We start from the raw sequence: 22282 nt of genomic DNA on the forward strand, positions 1-22282 counted from the left end.
CCAAAGCACTATTTTGTCCTAAGAAGATGCTTGTTTTGTCTTTTTTTATTCTTTATTTAATCGTATGCTTTCTCCGTTTCAAAATAAGTGTCGATTTTGTGGTTTTTAATCTTTTTCTGACATATATGATCGAGATTGAAGCTGTTTGGTCTCTAAAAGGGATTACGATTTTTAGATTTTTGAGAATTTTCTTTCCGTAATATCCTTATTCTCCTTTAATTCGAAGCTGTCGCAACTTTAGCTAGAAAAAAAAACGAGTAATCTATGGTTTAGTAGTTAACGTTTCATTTGTTCTACTATTCATGAGCGTTCAAGGAATGAAATATTATCAAACACTTTTCATTTTCACTATTTTGGATAGTACGATTTACAATGTGAAAGGAAACTAATTTTTCGGATTTGGAAAATTTTAGTTAAATTAAATGTTACTCCGTGAAGACCAAAAAACTTTTAGCGTAAACAATTACTTGTACTTGAAATCTCATGTGGCAGGGTTTAGAACATGTTAAATCAATATGAGATGGACGGAGTATTATTTTCCGTTATATGCATGAAATATGATTTTTAAAAAATAACATTTTATTTGAGATGAAAAAGAATATACATTAGCAAGATAATTATTTTATACTATCAATATAAATTATACAGATTAGTAAATTGCATAATGGGTTTGAAAACTATCATAATAAGCAAAAATTTAATATTTTTAATAAAGAAAGATAGAAGGGTGGTCATTTTATACAACATCTTGAATTATGTGTCATTAATTGAGAATCATAATTATAAATTATACAATAGTTATCTGTAATTATTTCTTAGGTTTTAATTATATACAACTTGGCATTATCTTACATTTAAAGACAAAATTTTGACAACTTTGAAGTGGTCATAATCGTAAAAAATTATATGTAATAGAAGTACATATCTTTCGAAAACTTACGTAAATATATTATAATAAAAAAATATTTATTATTTATAATAATATTTTTTTTTACTTGATCACTTTTAATTCATTTATAATATAAGTTCAATTCATATTTTTAATATTTTTTTTATTTACATATAATACAAATTCTACTGTTAGATAATTCATTTATCACACATTTTAATATATCTGTAATACAATGTGTCAATTTTTACCAAACAAGTATGATATATTTAAAAAATAATTATAATTCATATATAATTTATATATATTGTATACGTAATTCACTTTTAATACATATTGCAGATTTGACAAAATATTACTATAATTGGTAATAAATTAAAAGTTGCTAAAATTAGTAATTATTTATTAAAATCTATCAGTTCATGTAATTTAATGTTTCTTTTTATAGTTGTCCCTAATGACCTGTCTTTTTTGACAACTCAAGAAAGGACAATTTTTTTATTTATTATATCCTCCATTAAATGACTAATTAATTTGAAAATATAGAACCTTTCATCTACTTCATAATTAATAAGGGTAAAATGATAAATTACTACGTCATTAATTATTTTCTTAATAAGTGTGCTGATCAAAAGTGGACAAGTAACAAGGGACGTAAGGAGTATATAAATTCAAACTTTTCTTGGATTTCAAGGAGAGATCAACCAATCATCTGACATCGTTTGTTGAACAAAATCTTAGTAGGCTCTTTAAGCTTCCACAAAGATCGGTTAAAATTTAGAGAGTTGATTAAATTTTTATTTTATTAGAATTATATATCTAATTTTGATCTTTATGTCCATTTCTATTAGTAATTGATTCTGAATTTATAATTAAAAAATAATTTAAATAGTCGTCCAACTAAATATTATGTTTGTCAAATAGATAGTGCATTATTTGCTCTATTTTATGCTCTCTCTGTAGTCTGCATAAAATAATATTAATGATGCGTACTTATCAAATAATTAATTCTCACCTCATATTTAAATGGGTTATTAATAGAAAGAAATATTAATAGCCAATAAATAAGGACAAAGATTCAGTCAAGTATAATTAGGTTAAGTAATGTTCAATGACCTTATAGATTCATGTGAGGTGTATTATATGATTATTTATTATTGTGATTCATTTAAATTATATATTCATCGTAATAATAAAAACAACAAAGTTGTCAACTATTTTTATTTTTTAAATAAAACAATTAAGTGTATACTCAAACTAATATTTTTTTAAAAAAAACATTAAGATTGAAAAAGAAAATTTAATATACTTGATTGAAAGTATTTGCATTATCAATTTTGTCTTATCGTCAACTCTCGATCCACATATCTGTCAATCTTAATTTTTTTAAAAAAAATATTATCTTGAATACACTTAATTGCTTTATTTGATATTTTTTTAAAATAAAAATAGTTGACAACTTTGTTGTTTGTATTATTAAGATGAGTATATAATTTAAATTTATTATTAGGATTACATAATTTAAATGAATCTCAACCATAAATTATTATATAGTAACAAAACATGAATCTACAACTTCATTGAACATTACTTGACCTAATTATATACTTTTTTCGTCCACTTTTATTCGTCACGTTGCGTTCCAAAAGTCAATTTGACTAATTTTCAAAATTAAATTAGATTGCATTAATTTGATATTTTCAATAATAACGATATTAAAAAATTATACGAAAAGTACTATAAATTACAATATTTTGCATATCAATATGCTCAAAAAATACATCTTAAAATGTTAGTCAAAATTCTTATAGTTGAACTTTAAAAATAGAAACCATGACAATTAAATATAGACGGAGATAGTAACTATTTGTAGTTACGTTAGAATATTATTTTTATATACTAAAGAATTATTAGCAAAGAAATTAAGGAATGAATCATCTAATAATATGAATACTTTCTTTTGAGATATTAGAATTATTTTTTCAAACGTATATAACTTAACTTAGTAGATCAATTATTTTTTTCAAACATATAAAAACTTATTATTTCCTTTTATTTTAGAATAAGTGTCTCATTACGAATTTAAGATAAAAATAATATGTTTCTCCAACTATATCCTTACACTCCATGTTCTTAATAATATTTAATTTTCAAGTGATATTTATTAAATATAAATGAATAGCTTACTTACTTACGGTAAAGAAATCGACATATTAGAAGCCAAATTGATTTTCTTTAAAAACGATCTTCATTGTGTCACTGCGTTGATAATAGTTATTTCAATGTTGTATTCAATATACATCAGCTATCTGCGATTGTCTTGGTCGATCACACGTGAATTAAGGAATTTTAACAAGATTATGGCTGGTTTGATAAGAACACATGCCGAATTATATATATATAAATATCATGTTTATTAATTTTTTATGGGCCCAATCAGACTACTAGTTAGATTAGTTTATAACTATTCGTCTAATTTTAATTGTCCAAATTAAACATTTTGTTAGATTAGTTAGAAGTATTATATTTGTGTGAAGAATTTGTTTCAAATTCATATCTAGAGAGGTTGACCTCTCTAGAAACCCAAATGCAAAACCAAATTGAAAATTTCTCCAAAATCGGTAAATAAATCGACATATTACTGGAACAAAAACATGGAAATACGATATTGGCTACTCTGTTTGGAGCCATATCAATTTTCTTTAAAAACGATCTTCATTGTGTTACTGCGTTGATAATGATTATTTCAGTGTTGTATTCAATAGACATCACCTATCTGCGATTTTTTTGGTGGATCACACGTGAATTAATGAATCATAACAGGATTATGGCTGGTTTGATAAGAACACATGCCGAATTATGGGCCCAATCAGACTATTAGTTAGATTAGTTTATAACTATTCGACTAATTTTAATTGTCCAAATATAACATTTTGTTAGATTAGTTAGAAGTATTATATTTGTGAGAACGACCTTCACTAGTGAATAATTTGTTTCAATTTCATATTTAGAGAGGTTGACCTCTCTAGAAACCCAAATGCAAAATCAAATTGAAAATTTCTTCAAAGTCAGGTAAAGAAATTGACATATTACTGGAACAAAAATATGGAAATATGATATTGGCTACTCTTTTTGGAGCCATATCGATTTTCTTTAGAAATGATCTTCATTGTGTCACTGCGTTAGTAATGATTATTTCAGTGTTGTATTCAATATACCAAAACTATCTGCGATTATCTCGATCGATCACACGTGAATTAAGGAATCTTAACAGGATTATGACTGGTTTGATAAGAACACATGCCGAAATGGTGGCGGAAGGAGAGCTATTGATGGAGTATGTGCAAGAAGTCATTGCTACTGAGGAGGAAGAGCCAACAATTAGGATGTCTGATTATATTATACGTCTTCAAAGCAAAGTCGAGTCCAACTGTCACAAAGATATCTTCATCCCAGAAATTTGGATAACAAGTACTATGTTGCTCTGTTTGTCCAAATTTTACTACTACTTTTACTGTCACAAACACGGAAGATTTCTTTAGTTTATTTGTTATTGTTATTGTTTTTATGTTTTCGTTTGTTTATTTTGTTATTGTTGTATATTTCAGAATGTATCTGGAAATTTGTATGTCTGTTGGTCTTAATTGTTCTCATGTTGGGATTAAACTGCCTTAACTTTGATAAAACTTTTATTCTATGTGTTGATTTTCAATTCATATTTTTCAATTGGATATAAGTTTAGTATTATAATATTTCTTAATTTATTTCGGAAGTTGCTATACAACTTATCTCAGCTAGATATAATTTGCCAACAATACAATAAAATCAAAAAGGGGGAAACTAAGAATTAATTTTTTACCGTGAAAAGGAGTTGGACACTCAATTTTCCTCATGTTATACTCAATCAAATCTGACGTATAATCAAATTAGATACCTCAACTAAGGCTAGTACCTATTGAACACTTAAATCTTAACAAATCTATACCTATTTAACACAAAATGATAATTAATAAAAGCACAAACATGCGTGTATACATGAAAAATAGACCAATACAATATTGACACGTGACAATTGAATCAAAAAAATTATAAACTCTTCAAATAATTCCAAAACAATTTTTAGAAAACAAAATATTATGTTAAGTTGACCCCCCACCCCACCCCACCCCACTCCACCCTCCACTCTCATTCTTTTTTTTCTTTTCGGCGAACGTATTTTCTTTGTTACTACGCCTCAGCCACCAGTAAATTTGCCTCAACCCTTCTTCTTCTCCGTCGGATCTTGCTTTCCTTTCTATTGGGTTGCTGCACTTCAACCACATGTAAATCATTCCCTTTCTCGAATTTTATCCTTTCATCGGTGTCGATATTATATCATTGATCCCTGTCTAAGTTTACCCCTCATTCATCTATCATTCTAATAGCGTTAATTAAGATTTAAAACCTTTCGCCTATTGTCTGATGATCATTTATTACACTTACAAGAAAAAAAAATAATCAGACCCGCTAAAATATATTTTCAACGAAAATAATAAAATTTCGTCGGATTATTTGAAAAAAAAAAGAAATCAATATCATAAAAGAATTGGAGAATTGGAGATGTTAAGAGAGAAAGGTGGAGGGGGTGGGTGTGGGTAAAGAATGAATAGTTGCAGGGAAGATGGGGAGAAGACAGAAATGTTCCTTTGTTTTTTAATTAATTAATTATTTTTACTATTTATTAATTAGGGTGTAAGTTGAAATGAAAAAGAAAAAAATATTATTATTAGTATTAATTATAATTTTGTCAACTTTTTATCTTTAATTATATAAGTTAATTAACAATACATATAAATTATTTTGTAAAAGTAAGATTTACAAAATAAATGATGATATCATATAAATTTCGTTCAAAGTATACCTGATACTACATTTACGCAATTGTTACACAAATTGATATAAAATAATTTACTCCAAATATCGAGTTTTCCAGTAAATCAAAATGTATGATACAATATTACAATCAGATACACAAAATCTATAATATTATTAAGTATATGATAAATATTTTATTATCAAAAAATAAATTTGTGTATCTTTAACAATTAATACAAAATCATGTAATAAATATATTGAGTATTGTTCAGCATATTGAATCATATCCTACTTTGTATATATTTAGTATCGCTTATTGTTTGCATTGAATAACAAAATTTTGTTACAAGATACATTATATATTTACCATTGGATAACAAAATTTTGTTATAAGATACATTATATATTTACTATTATATGTAAATGAGATTAAACAAGTTATAAATTTGTCAATTTCTTTAAACTTCATATAATACAGTCAAAATTCAATATATTTAGTATCAATATACATTTTGTAGCTTGAAACATTCACATGGTTTTAATCACATCAAATGAAAAAGTTCAAATCATATTAGCAATTAATAATATCCAGAAACATTATTACACATCAAGCATAAAACAAGAAAAAAAAATAATGATCAAGAATTTAGTATCTCTTCAACACACACGATGACACCTGTTGCATCGAAATTCAGTATCTCTTCAACACCTTTATCTAAAGTATATATGCTTAGAGGATACGTCCCGAATCCAACCTCGTGTTTCTTAATTTCTATGTACAATTTAAACCCATATCTTCAACAACATATTTAATCTCGATATTTTTTTCGATTCATCAATACCCAGCTCAGCTGAAATTGCTGAAATAAGATTCATGAAAGCTATCCCATCACTTTTGTATCGCTCATATATAACAACACTTTCCCATATTCCATAATGTCGTAACAAGATCAAAATATTCATTTTTGAATCTTCACAAATTGTGTTTCAAATTTTTTTTAAATAAGCTCGTTTTTTTTTTCGATTCACAATTTGAAGTTTTCAATATTTGAAATTCAATAATGAGATAAATTAGTACATGATGTTTATGCAGATTAGACGCTTAATTTGTTAAACGTCAACATGAATTGTGGGATAATTCTCATCCCTTTTATTGCGCTGTAACTGTTAAAAACAAACAAATAATTAAAATATCCACCCGCTATAATTTAAGTATCGTTATGTTATTTTAAGTATCCAGATTACTCTAAAAAAAGGATTTTGATAAATATGGATACAATAGGGATAAAATGCAATTTGTCCCTTAGAATATGTGATTTGTCTAATTTTTACAATTAACATCAGCTTTAGCCCTCCAATTTATTCAATATTTATTTATTTTTTAAAAATAATTTAGGGCTTTAAATCTATTTTCTACACAATAATATTATATGTACATACATATATACGCTGCTATTAATTAGTTAATTAATACTATACCTCCCTAAAATTAATGAATTTCAAAAGGCTACAAATGGCTGAACGTAAGAATCTATTTTTATTATATTTATTTTCTTTACGTAGTTTTTCAACTTTTTTTTAAGTTTTTATTATTATAATTTTTTATTTTAATTTTTATTATCATATTTCTATTTCTATTATTTTTTAAATACGTAAAGTTCTATTTTTATTATATTTTTTTCCTTGTGTCATTTTCAACCTTCTTTTTTTTTAAAAAAAAGTTTTTATTATTATGATTTTTTATTTTAGTTTTTATTATCTCCTTCTATTTCAATTATTTTTTAAAATATTATTATAATTATACCTCCTATTTCTATTTTTTTAAAATTAAAAATGTTTTATTTATCTCTTTTCTTTATTAACATAGATGTGCTCTTTTTATACCTTCTGTTTCTATTATTTTTTAAAGATTAAATATATCTTATCTATCTCTTCTCCAATGTGCATTTTCTTTTATTATTTTTTATATCAATCTATCTCATTTAATTTATTGCCATTAAACTTACAAAACATTAAAGACAATTTTCTTTTAAATATTTCACTAATACTATTAATTCTTACTACCTTTCCTTTTTCTTCTGTTGTACTACTTTTATTTATAAATTTTTTTTTAGAAAAAACACTTCTTCAATTTTAAATTTTAAATTATGACAAGTTTCAACACATTTATTTTTTTATTAAGTATTAGCAATTAAGCCTTATAATTTCATATCAATTACAAATTTTTTTTTTACCTTCCCTTCATTTTAATATTTTCATATATAAATATAATTTCTCCTTTCGGTCCAAACATCATTTACATGTTTATTCTTTTTAATTTTTTTTTTTTAATTGTAGGAGCTTGGATTTTGCGTGACAATAATGCAGAGGAATGTCGAGCTAAATTTTTCCAAGAACGTTAAGGTTTGAAGGTGTGTTGTAATTTTTTTTCTTTTGTTATCAATTTACTGCACTAAATAAGGGATTAAAAACAGAAAATATAATTGAATCCCACAAATCAAGCGCACGTTTCTTTCTTCTACCAATCACTCTGTCCCAAAAATGGTTCTATCAATCAGTTTATCCCTAAAAGATAACATAACTATGAAATTAAAATTTCAAATTAGGTCTCCCTTTTCTTCCAAAAAACTGCAAAAACTTGATTCAAGAAAATTTGCAGCGAAATTTTGTGAAGATTCATAATGAATGTTTCGATATTGTTAAGGAATTCGACAATATGAGAAAGTGATGTTAGGTACGAACGATACAGAAGTGATGGAATAGTGATTGAGGAAATTATTTTATTTGTGAACCTTATTTCCGCCATTGCAGATGAGTTAAAAGATCTGCTAATAAAAGGTATGTGAACAAATTATCTTGTAATACACGGATCATATAACTTTCTTTGTTTTTTTTTTGAATTTTTTTTGTTACTATTTCATGATAAACAAATATTTGCAAACTATATTCACAATTAGGTTGCATTTTATGTATTGGGTATTGCATTGTATGTGTAAGGTGTTTAGATTTGTGTATCATTGGTTGATAATTATAAAGTATCATATATGTTTGAAATCTTTGCTCTTTTAATGTATCAATGTATAGAAACGGACAATTGTGATAGATTTAGATGTGTTTTGTATTATTTTTTGTATTTAACACATGTAAAACTATGGGGACATTAATATGTACGATAACATAAGAATATATATGATCTATTGAGCGAATTATAATAATGTATCTTGAAGTGTATTTTATTTTTTGGAATGATACAATAAACATTAAATAATAAATATATTTGGCATAAGTATAGGTATGTATTAGTGTGTTATGCAGTTCTAATGAAATCAATGCACACAAAGTGATTGGTCGGTTCCAAATATGTTTTGAAAGAAATTGTCTTACCACCAAGATAGAAAAGAATGCTCAGTAGATTAAGGGAAAAAAGAAAGAAGATTCAGATGAAATACTAACATCAAACACGAATTGTTGTGTGTGATGTGGACAAAAAGGCCTCAATCTAGAACTTGTACTTTCTTTCTGAAAGAGGAATCTAGATCAATACTTTTTTGGAGTACTTTATTTGTTTAGATATAATAATTCTCAAATTATAACATTTCTTTCCGTTGTTACAAACGTTTACATTAAAAAATACTTTTAGTTTATTAAATTCTGATTCAACAAATTGAAACGTTACGTTTTTCAATTCTGCCTATATATTTTTATTGTTAATTTATGATTAAGTGAATTTTGTATTGCTTTGTGTTTTTATACCAAATTTATAGAGACATAATGTTATAAGGTTCTAATATATTAAAAATTAACTGATTTGTATCAGGTATAAAAATATAATATTAGGTGTTGTGATACATACAAATTTGTTATATTGAAAGTAATAGTGTATCATATACATAATAAAATTTTTAAAATTTTTGTATCTGTTAATAATATAATATCTAGTATAGTGATATATACTATACTTATAAGCTATAAGAGACAACATTTAACAACATATTAAATATACTGAAAATAAAATGAAAAGCGAAATAAACAATTTTCAATATAAAAACTCTTCATATTTAGAAGACATATCTTCAAAAAGGGAAGCAATACTAATTAATATATCTTAAAAACAATAGATCATAGAACTGTCGGTGAATCGATACACAAAAATCTATTCTGAATTAACAAGATCAACTTTTATTGGTGGAGTGTAGTCAATCTTCTGCCTTGTAGGATCATCATTCTCGCTAACATATTCCGTCTTGGCCTTATTTGAGACCATACTTTCATAATATTGTTGTATACCTTGTACGAAGATAGTCACTTCGAAAATCATTAGACGGGATGCTGATTTCATCGCTCAGAAATTCAATAATAACAACAAAAAATATTTTGCAGTCACTACAAAAAAGAACAAGATACATTATAAAAACAAATCAAATATGTAAGCAAAGAAAAATTGATTCGATAGTTACAGACCGTCGCTTTTATGTTGCATAATATCTTGAACAAATTTCCCCTTGAATATTGTGGATTCAATAGTTCAACAGGGGAAGACATAAATTTAAAACAAAATAAATATATACTAAATACATGGTTCAAAATACATATCCTGGATAGTGTAGGTTGAGATAGGGCAGACAACATTTTTGCTTTTTTTTTCGTTGTTTTTCATCTTTTGCTTTCGATGCTGCAGGTACATCGTTTTTCGCTTTTGCATTCTCTGGACTTTGATTTGCCATTGTTAAAGGATCATGTAACCTTTTAGATTTGTTTTTTGTCCATTAGATATTATTAGAATCAAAGATTTCATTTGTATTAGGTGTAACTATTTGGGTAATTCGAATTTAACATGAAGGAGTTCAAAAACAAAGAAGAAAATTGAAGAAGATGAAAATATTTACAGATATGAAATTAGTTTACTGGAGAGAACAATCTCTTGAAATTCAAATTTTGATTAATATGATAACTGATTTGATTGTGTGAGTGAAAAGAGGGAGGGAGAGATATAATTGTTTTAAAATCAAATTGCTTTTGGATTTTTTCATAATAAAGTATCTGACACGAAAAAAAATAAAAATCTTTGTATTTCTATAAAATAGTAGGGATTAAACAAAAATATTTAAACATATATATAGTTTATTAATTTATCCAAATTAGAAAGAAAAGGTCATTCATGGGGATAATTAAATGAACTTAAGTCATTGTTAAATGTCACAATTATTCAACATTATATATTATCAATATAAATACATACTTATTATTATATATGAATAAATGTGATTTTTGACTAATTGTAATTGTAATTGTAATCTCTTACTTTCTTTAACACATTTAAATATGTGAAGTCTTTTCTGTATTTGATATTTAGATTTCGTTTTTATTTTATTTCACTTATTTTTATCAAAAATAATATTTTAAAAATATGAAATTTGAAAAAAATCGATTTATTTGATACACATCTTTCTATGATAAAAAATTGAAGAATTGAATTGAAATTTTGATAGAATTCTATCAATTAATCGTAAGCTCGTCCCTAATTATTATTATGTTGTCAGTATTTAAATAATAAATAATTTCAATTTAATATTAAACATTATATACCATGTGAATCAAATTAAAAAGTATCCGCTTCTCTCTCCATTAATAAATTAAATAACTAATTCTAATAGGACTTGTTTTTTTAATCATATTATTATAAAACTCCTCCATTTATTAATATTTTTAATTATTTATTTCCTCTTACCACTATTTTAGAATTCCTAGAGTAGTTCTTTTGTTTTGCCAAAAAAATATGAATACTCCAATGTTTTTAATTATTAACTGTATTTCCCAATTTTGTCCCTAGTGAATAACTTAAAAAATAAATTTTATAATTTTACAAAAAATATAAAAAGATTATGATGTAAATAAAAGAAAATGTAGAATAAATTGTAATTCTAAATGTGACAATGTAAATATTTATTTACATAAGGGAATTAATATAACACATATTCATATTAATAAAATACTCTCTCTATCCTAATAATACTAACTATTACCTATAAAATTAATATCTATATTACTAATACTTATGTAATTTTATTCACTTATCTGTTAAATGTATTGAATAAACATAAGAGCTTGCTAGTTAAATGAGTGAAATGATTAATATTTAAAAATATAATTTATCAATAAAATAAATATTCATATACTTAATTAATAGAAGGAAAGTGGAGAAAAAATATAAAGAAAATTAAATAAGAAGTGGGACCTATATTATATACTTAATTAATAGAAGGAAAGTGGAGAAAAAATATGGCCCGCATGCATAGAAATTAGGCAAAAGTTTGCATAATTTTCTTCTTCTTTTTTTTTTGGTAAAAAAAGTTTAATTTCCATATATGTTTTCTGGTTATATAAAATTTGCAAAAATATTAAATTTCCAAATATATGTTTTCGGTTATAGTAAACATGTAAAGTATAAAAAGTACCATAAAATGTAAAAGAAATTCCATTAAAAAAAAATTTGATACTTTATTACTATTTTTATTTTATTCATTTTTTCTTTTTATAGTTGTCCTTAATTATTTATCTATTTTAACAAATCAAATCCTCAATTAAATAACTAATCACTTTGAAAAAAATATATAACCACCCAATAATCAATAAGGGTAAAATAATAAGCTCACTACGTCATTAATATTTTTCTTAATAGGTAAGTGGACAAGTAATCCAAAAGAGGAGGTGAATGATGATGATTATGATGATGATGATGGTTATCAAAGTTCGAGTTTTTTTAATTTTAATCATGATCTTGGTCACACAATTCTACATATCATGCTTATATTTTTTGGTTTGATTGCATTTATTGGTGCTATTATCTCGATAATATTGTATAAGTATTCCGATCGATGGGGATGTGGATGATTATTAATATTACAGCTATATACGTTTTTTTTAATCTAATTTTTTTTCCTATTTTATTAGTAAATGTGTTACTTTATGGGATTCCGATCCAATTAATTTATGGTTTACTCTTGATCCAACTTATTCATATATTACATAATTTTATTTTCAAAGTTGAATTACTGTTTTGTTAATTGAAAAAAAATTAAAATCTATTAATTAAATATGAAGTAATAATATTTTAATCATTTTTTAGATTATGAGTTATTATTAGCATGGAAATTAAATAATTATTAATTATATTGTATAATGAGTTAGCCAAAAGAAATAATTACAAATTAAATGCAAGTGCATGTACGGTGGAGAACACAATCACAAATTAATTGCAAGTGCATGTAAGGTGAAGAACCCAAGAGTTATTTGTATGACTGTTTTTTCCCGCATAACTTTTGAGTTTCTATATGACATTATATACTTCATCTGTCTCTTTTTACGTGTCCACTTTTGAATTGACATACCTAATAACAAAATAATTAATGACGTAGTAAGTTTACCATTTTACTCTTATTAATTATGGAGTGAGAAGTTTACTTTTCTGTAAACTTTGTTATGAAGTAATCTTAATTATATTTTGCTTGTTTCGTTAAGATAATGAACCTTGAAAATAGTGAAAGAATTTTCATCACCTTCATCATCAAGGTGACTAGGCGAACAAAAGACGCACACTATAGATATTTTTAGATTGTATCATTTTATTTTGATGTTATCGTATAACTTCGAAAGAAAAATTTCTTGTATCTATAAATTACCTTCAATGTATCATATTTTATGTTATTCTTTAGAAATACAATAATAACTTAAATTATGAATAAATGTGATTGCATGTTTGTAGCTATAAGCTTTAAAGGAAAAAGGTATATTTAAGGTTTTGATATGTATACTTGATAAAAATTTTAAAATTTTTAGATTTGCTAATAATATAATATCTACTATACTTATAAGTTATATCTATATTACTAATACTTATGTAATTTTATTCACTTATCTGTTAAATGTATTGAATAAACATAAGAGCTTGCTAGTTAAACGAGTGAAATGATTAAAATTTAAAAATATAATTTATTAATAAAATAAATTTAAACTTGTGTCTTATTTGATTATTGAACAATCTTATTAAAAAGTTTGAATTTAACATATTTTTTTCATCATGGTGTCGTTATTCTTTTTCACAAATTATTGGTATATACATATATAGTTAATAATGGTCCAAAAAGACAAAAACTTTTTGGTGCTCAAGATTTCAAAAATTTCAAAAAGATTAAAAAATAGGACAAATTTCAACGTACCAAAAAAAAAAAAAGCCAACACCACAAGTCTATCATCTTATCAACCAAAAATTCATGGTCCAAAAGCTTTCCTTCCAACGGCTTTTTTTTTCCGAATTGCATAATTTTCTTGTTGAATGTCTTGATTTTTCGTTAAATGTTTGAATATAATGTGAAAAATAACAATTCGAAATTATAGGCTTCACTTTCGGTAAGTTACAATAACATCTTTAATATAGGTTTGTAAAATAGAATTTGAATAAAGTTTACGCAAATCTACTTCTATTTCAGAATTTAAAAAGTTATTTTTAACAATCTCACGTAAAATCCAATCAATTTATATATATAATACTCTATCATATCAATTAAAATAGAATACTCTTTATTTTATAATTGATTAAAAATGATACTTTTCGTTATATTTTATGGTGCTAAATTAAAAGAATATCCTTAATATTTATTTTAGATATAATTTTTTTAAAAGTCATTTAAAAATTTCGTATTTAATTAAATAATTAATAAACTTAATTAAGTTAACTGAAACGAGCCCAGCAAAACGACACAAAAAACTAAGATTAATCCACTTCTCAAATTTGAATTTCAAAATAAACAAATAAATCTTTTTATATTTTAAAAAACAATTTTCATAGCCATAAAAATGCCACAATTTATTTAAGAAAAAAAAAAAGTTAAACTGAAACAAAGAAAGTTATATTAATTATTACTTTCTTTAATATAAAATGTATTTTTTCCTTTTCAACAATAATTTAATTTCAAGTTTTCATATAGAATATTTAAGTACAACAAACTTATGAAAAATATATATCTAATATAATTATTTTAATGAAAATCACAAACTTTTAAAAAAATTATATATTAAATTAAAATCGAACAAACATATTTAATAACTGGAATTAACTAAAGTAGACAAAACCTGAAGAGTTTTCAGTTTATTAATAAACCGTAACGCATTTTTTCAGCTAAAACGACCGCGTTTTACTCAGATTTTTATACTAAACGTCGTCGTTTTTTTCGTTCTTCTTACATTTCTGAACCCCACTTCACAACGGCCAAAGCCAGCCTCAATCACAGAGCAAAATGATCTGTTCACACTTCAAAAAATCATAACTTTTTTCAGACAAAATGTTAAATGTTTTCAACATTTGGATATAAAAAGTTTAAAAATTTGTGGAAAAATTTGAGTTCATGAACTGTTAGGGTTCTTGGGTTTTGTTGTTCTTGGTTTTTGATCTGTTATGTTTTTGAGTTTTGTTGAAAAGAATTGTTTTTTATGCTATAAAGAAAGAACCCCAGAAAGAAAGTTTTGATTTTTATTTGTTTTGTTTTGATTTGGGGTTGAAATGAAACGAGCTAAGTTCGACTCTGTAATGTCAGTGAGTCGACTCAGATCGATTCAAGTTTTGATGGGTTTGTTGTTTGTGTATTTTTTCTTGGTTACTTTGGAAATACCTTTGATTTCTAAACTTGGGTTTGGTTTAGAATCGTATGAACTTATTTCTACACCTTTTGATAATAATTCCAAGTTTAGCAGGCTTAATAGTGTTGGTGAGTTGAGTGGTTCGAGTCAAGATTCAGTTTTTCCTTCAAGGGTTATGTCAAGGAGAGCTAAAATGGGGTTTTCATTACCTCATAGGAAGATGGTAGAGTTTAAGAGAATTTCAGGTTTGGTTTTTGATGAGAAGGTGTTTGATAGTTTTGATAAGGAAGAGTTTTCTGAGCTGCATAAGGTTGTTAGGGATGCTTTTGTAGTTGGGAAGAAACTATTTCAGGATATTGAATCGGGGAAAGTTCAGGGGGAGGTAGTGAGTGGGACTCAGAACCGGACTGAGTCGTGTCCTGATTCGGTGTCTTTGTGGGGTAGTGAGTTTGTAGCTGGTGGGAAGATTATGGTGATACCTTGTGGAATGACTTTAGGGTCTCATATAACAGTAGTGGGGACGCCTCGGTGGGCTCATGAAGAGAAGGATCCTAAGATTACATTGGTGAAGGATGATGATGAGACTGTGATGGTTTCACAGTTTATGATGGAATTGCAAGGATTGAAGACAGTTGATGGAGAGGACCCTCCAAGAATACTGCATTTCAATCCGAGGTTGAAAGGGGATTGGAGTGGAAGGCCAGTGATCGAGCAGAATACGTGTTATAGGATGCAGTGGGGGTCTGCGATGAGGTGTGATGGTTGGAAATCCAAGCCTAGTGAGGACACTGGTGAGGAATTTATGTTGTAAATGCATTGCTTTTTCTTTTTGTATTAGTCAATTGTTTGGTCGTAATCATTGTTGCACCTGTATTATGTATTGGTAGGGGTAAATTTCATATTTAGAGAAACTCTAGTTTTTTGTGAAATGCTAATTAGCCTAAGAGAGAAATTAATTTACTAGTTTTGGAATGAAATGAGTTTAGTGAACACCGAATTTGTCTTGAAAGAGAAGTTACTGAACCAGTATCGTAATGAAACGAGTATTATTAGAATATAATGGCGTTGATATAGCTGACTCCACGTAGGTTGAGATTAAGTCGTAGTCGATCCGTATGCTGAGTCGTTGTTATTTACATAATTGCTTCATGCTTGCACTTCTTCTTTAGGAAATGTTGGAATCATTAGATTCTCCTGTTGTTGTGGTGCTGTTTTTGGTTGTTAAATGTCCAATTTTACAACTATATATATGGAAGGAAAGACTTTGAACTTCTCTAGGGCTATCTGAGCTGAATTCGTACTGACCAGAAATCTTGCTAGATATTGTTAATTATAGATGATTTAATCAGCTGTGTCTGATCAAGTATAAAACTTGATCAAACTGAATTGGGAGCTTTATTTTTCAATAGCCGTGATTTCTCTGCTGGCTTGCATGCACCTCGACTAATTGAACATCTATGGTTGATTTTTGATGTATACTGTGCTGCTGCATGGTAATGGTTAAGATTCTCACTTAGTGTTGTCTGTGTTTGTGATTTTCTGTGGAATGAATGAAGTGGATGGACAGGTGAAGTGTGAGAAGTGGATACGTGATGATGATGATCACTCTGAAGAATCAAAGGCCACATGGTGGTTGAAGAGACTGATTGGTGGGAGGACAAAGAAGGTTTCAATTAACTGGCCATACCCTTTTGTAGAGAACAAGTTGTTTGTACTTACTGTCAGTGCTGGTTTAGAAGGTTATCACATCAATGTAGATGGGAGACATATTACTTCCTTTCCTTATCGCACTGTGAGTATTGTCTAAGATTACTTTATCTTAATGCCTTTTTGTGATGCATATCGGTTTAAACATTTTCTTATGGTTGATAGGGTTTTACTCTTGAGGATGCGACGGGTCTGTTTGTTAACGGGGATATTGACGTGCATTCTGTATTTGCTGCTTCATTACCTTCAACACATCCAAGTTTTGCTCCACAGAGGCATTTAGAAATGTTACCCAAGTGGCAAGCTCCGCCACTTCCCGATGAACCTGTAGAGCTTTTTATTGGCATCCTTTCTGCAGGCAATCATTTTTCTGAGAGAATGGCCGTGAGAAAATCTTGGATGCAGCATCCATCACTTAAGTCTTCAAATGTTGTAGCCCGTTTTTTTGTGGCAATGGTAAGACTTGGCTTTGACACAAGTTTCCATTGATGAATGCAATATCTTATATTTGGAGCCTTGCATGTGCTTATAATTGAATTGAAATACTGCAGCATGGAAGAAAAGAGATAAATGTGGAGCTGATGAAAGAAGCAGAATTTTTTGGTGATATAGTAATAGTCCCTTACATGGACAATTATGATCTTGTTGTATTGAAGACAGTAGCAATTTGTGAGTATGGGGTAAGTGTGAGGATGAAATTGGATTATGCTCATTATTGCCTCAGAATTTCTCATCCTTTTATTATTTATGTACTTGTGGAATATTCCAGGTCCGTACAGTCACAGCGAAGTATGTAATGAAATGTGACGATGACACATTTGTAAGGATTGATGCTGTAATGAAGGAAGTTAAGAAAGTCCCTAGTGGTAGAAGCCTGTATGTTGGTAACATCAATTACTACCATAAGCCCCTTCGACATGGTAAATGGGCAGTCACCTATGAGGTAGACTCTCTCACTTTGTCAGTATTACACTTCAAATTCTGTAGTCTACTGATTTCCAGGATGGGGTTTAGGCATAGTAATTGATAGTCTATATCTGCAGTTTCTTCTGTTTTCATGTGGTAAATCATAACCCTTATATGTCCTTGAGAGTGATGCCGAAGGACTACCATGAGATTAGCGCTCGTTTTGCATGCTAACAGTAGATGGTAGAAGTTTCCAAGACAGCCCATTAAGTGAGCAGCACCAAACCAAAATGCACCAAGCTCCAACGTAGCAATGATGCAAATCACAATGACAGTGAAGAGTTCATCTGTGTAGTGGGACTGCCATGGAAAAGAGGCTTGGTCTTCTGTATCCCTGATTTGATCTGGCCTTATAGTGCCGTTGTACTAAGTTCGATACCAAGCTTATTGCAACCATCGTCTTCTTCTCCCATTTTTGTATTTTGATAGAATCTGGTTATGAGAGGATTCATCAAGAACCTCAGGCAGTTTGCTTCATATGTAATAAATTCCTTTATGTCCTTGAACCTCTTATACATTCACTAGTTACTGATGTTCAGTTTTCCCATGGGAATTGACAGGAATGGCCTGAAGAAGATTATCCACCCTATGCCAATGGGCCTGGTTACATCATCTCATTTGACATTGCAGAGTACATAGTTTCCGAGTTTGAGAAACATAAGCTAAGGGTAAGTGCCTTGATCTGCTTTGTGAAATAATCCTAACCTCTCTCTTGTCCCCCCCCCCCCCCCCCCCCCGGTCCCTTGTGGAAACCTGGACAGAGAAATAATCATATCTAACATATATTTGACCTGCTGCAGTTGTTTAAGATGGAGGACGTGAGCATGGGAATGTGGGTAGAACAATTCAACAGTTCCAGGCCCGTAGAGTATGTGCATAGCTTGAAGTTCTGTCAGTTTGGGTGCATTGATGATTATTACACTGCACATTATCAATCTCCAAGGCAAATGATCTGCCTGTGGAGAAAGTTGCTGAACCAAGGGAAACCTCAGTGCTGTAATGTGAGATGACAAGGCATACCCTGTCAGCTAGTGTTAGGCAACTCTGAAAAGGAAACGAGACAAGATAGATGCCAAGGCGCGCATACCCTGTTAGCTAGTGTTAGGCAACACGGAAAAGGAAGCGAGACAAGATAAGTTCCTGGGAAGAGCTTGTACATATTGCTCGAGTAAATTAGCCTATCGTGCTATAATTATATTTACTTCATTCATTCTTTTGTTGGGGCGTCAGTCTTGTACCCCAGGCTAGTTGACACGTCAGTCTCGTTAAACTGTATGAAAACAATGACAGCTTAAGCTCTTATATATGAAATTCAAGGGTGAATGGCTCATTTTCAATCTCATTTTGCAATTTACATTCTTCTATGTGCCTTTCAACTCTTGGCTATTTTGGGTTGTCCCGGATCTGAAAAACATTTCTCCTAGTTGGTGACAGATACCTTATTTTTTTGTGTTCCCTTAAGGGAAGTTCTGATCTTGCTAACATTAACAGATTTAGAGGTGGTGTATCCATAAGTAGTTCTACAGAAACAGTATCCAATATTATAGTTCTTTTTATCTGTGCTGCATTGCTGACAGTTCCACGTGAAAGTGAAGGCGAAAAGATGGCATATAGAGACTGATCAAAAGTGCTAGAGTTTCTGACCAGAAAATAGAACAGTAAAACAGTTGCTTTGTTATCAAGAAAAATAAATGTTGCAATCCTGGTATAATAGAGGTGCAACTGAAGCTAAGAGACATTGTGAATTATCCTATTGTACAAGCAAAGCATATAAAGAGAAGACAAAGAAGTTGAGAACCAGCTGCGTAATCAAGGTATTTTTAAGCTTGTAGAAAGAGAAAGTTTGGAGCTTACTTCTGGGGAGGGAAAATAAGAAATACCAATGGGTTCACAAAGTATAAGGTTCTCTTGTTCTGAAACTTATACATCATTGTTATTTGTGTTTCATAACTGTGCCTCTAAATTAGTGTTTATATCTCTTGATACATACTATAGTGCTTGAATCTATCTGAAATGGAAAATGAGTGGGTGATCAAGGTAAACGATGAGCTGATGCACGTGGAGGATCTGACAACGGTGGAGGCAGAGCACTGGAAGAAGCGGTCCATATATAGAGTACCTGTTGGTGTTGCAGATGTGAGCAAGAAAGCTTACAAACCTCAGGTAGTTTCTTTTGGTCCTTACCATCATGGCACAGATCATCTCAAGACTATGGAAGTTCATAAGCACCGAGCTCTTCTTCATTTCCTCAAGCGATCTGGAAAATCATTAACATGTTATATTGACTCCTTACAACAAGTGGCTCAAGATTTGAAAGATGCATATGCCTTGCTGGATCCTGTATGGCAAAATGATACCAATGCTTTCTTGCGGTTGATGATTCTTGATGGCTGTTTCATGCTGGAGGTCTTGAGAACAGCTGCTGCTGATAGTCTACTTATAGATCAATCTCAGCATCCTCAACAGTACGACTATGCTCCTAATGATCCGATTTTCAGCAATCATGGAAAGCTCCATCTCATGCCTTATCTCAAACGCGATATGTTGATGCTTGAAAATCAGTTGCCTATGCTCCTTTTGGAAAGATTACTTGCCATTGAAAATCAAGAGGAAAAGGTCTTTCTCTCCCTCGTTTAAACACATGCTCACATCTCGTTTACGTGACACTTTTTATTTATTTAACTACTTCAACTTTGATCAGTGACCTTTTTTGATCTGATTCCCCTTACAGATTGAAGGGTTACTCGATGGCATTCAGCAGGAAGATGAGCAATGCATTAATAAGCTCATACTGGACTTCTGCAATCCTCATAGCCGCGCTAAAGGACTTGGGAAATGTTTACATGTATTGGATGTGTACAGAAAGAGCATACTTTGGGAAGATCCTACGTTGGGCAAGACTCGTCCAAGGAAAGCACCCAAAGTTAGCAACCAGAGTAGTGGCGATGAGATAATCCGTTCTGCTATGGAGCTTCATGAAGCAGGCATTGTGTTCAGGATGAGTAAAACTAGAAGCCTCAAGGACATATCCTTCCATGGTGGTATACTTAAGCTTCCTCTGATCGTGGTGGACGATGCAACAGAGTCAATGTTCTTGAACCTAATAGCTTTCGAGAGATTGCATGTAGGTGCAGGAAATGAAGTAACCTCATACATCTTCTTCATGGATAATATTATTGACAATGCCAAAGATGTTAGCTTGTTACACTCTAATGGCATCATCCAGAATGCAATTGGCAGCGATCAAGCTGTGGCTAAGCTATTCAATTCACTATCGAAGGACATTACGTTGGATCCAGATAGCAGCCTTGATCTAGTACACAAACTGGTAAGTGACTATTGCAAACTGCGATGGAATGAATGGAGAGCCAATCTTATTCACACCTACTTCAGAAGTCCCTGGGCCATTTTGTCTGTCATTGCTGCTATCTTTCTTTTCGCCCTCACCATTGTTCAGACGATATACAGCATCTATCCTTACTATTATCCACCACGTTCCTAACGACAATATCCTCACATTGAAGTACAAAGACTTCACTTTTCTCTATTGGAGAAAGACGACGACTGTTACCAAATTTTGAAGTGAACTAATCTGGTGCATCTTATTTCTAATTCACTTTGATTCCTCAAGTCCATATGTTAGTTATCACAAAAGTAAAGTGGTGTTTATGTGATGAATGTAATACTTGATATCCTACTCTATATGTGGTTTCAGTGAGAAATGAACACGTCCCGTGTAATCCAAGTGGAGTCTGGGAAGGATGATGTGTACGTAGATCCTACCTTACCTAGTGAATTGTACATAGGTGATTTCTAAAAGACCTTCGGCTCAAGTAAAGCATATTTCAGTAAGAAATGCCTTTGCATGTGAACAATACTTACAAAGCCTATTGACAATGTCTATACTTGCTCTTTTTTGGACATTATCAAGATTCTGTTTTTATGCCTTACTTGTGAATACATCTACAAGTGTTTACATCATGTAGAGATAATAGGTCATCCATTTTTTCAAAGTAATGAAACTCTCTCTAAAAGAATTTTCATAAATGTTTGCGAGTTATTGCATGTCATGGTGTTTACCCTATTCACACTCAAAGAATAACGGCAAGGGTTCATAAAAAAAGAATTTTCATAAATACATTTCTAGTAACTTAATAAGAGTTGCTATGTGAATTCTCATACATATATGGAATAGATTAAAGATGATCAAACTATTTATGAATGTGACCACAA

General features: G+C 29.2%; 2 protein-coding genes across 3 annotated transcripts; both read left to right on the plus strand.

Annotated features, from left to right (window-relative positions):
- Positions 1–12679: 12679 nt before the first annotated feature.
- LOC101249547 (hydroxyproline O-galactosyltransferase GALT6-like) lies at positions 12680–19386 on the plus strand. The gene is made up of 7 exons (XM_004238696.4): positions 12680–16167; positions 16933–17168; positions 17249–17539; positions 17635–17763; positions 17853–18026; positions 18610–18717; positions 18850–19386. The coding sequence occupies exons 1-7, from the start codon at positions 15300–15302 to the stop codon at positions 19057–19059; spliced, it is 2016 nt and encodes a 671-aa protein (XP_004238744.1). The 5' UTR covers positions 12680–15299; the 3' UTR covers positions 19060–19386.
- A 215-nt stretch (positions 19387–19601) lies between these two features.
- Positions 19602–21905, plus strand: LOC101254694 (UPF0481 protein At3g47200-like). 2 transcript variants are annotated; one of them, XM_010322339.4, is made up of 3 exons: positions 19602–19863; positions 20045–20665; positions 20781–21905. In XM_010322339.4, exons 1-3 carry the CDS (start codon positions 19741–19743, stop codon positions 21549–21551), a joined length of 1515 nt encoding a protein of 504 aa, XP_010320641.1. In that variant the 5' UTR covers positions 19602–19740; the 3' UTR covers positions 21552–21905. The 2 variants fall into 2 exon arrangements, with proteins under 2 accessions (XP_010320641.1, XP_025886806.1); XM_026031021.2 differs by having other exon boundaries at positions 19825–19951.
- Positions 21906–22282: the final 377 nt, after the last annotated feature.

This window comes from Solanum lycopersicum, chromosome 5 (genome assembly GCF_036512215.1).
Source record: "Solanum lycopersicum chromosome 5, SLM_r2.1".
Lineage (NCBI taxonomy): Eukaryota > Viridiplantae > Streptophyta > Magnoliopsida > Solanales > Solanaceae > Solanum > Solanum lycopersicum.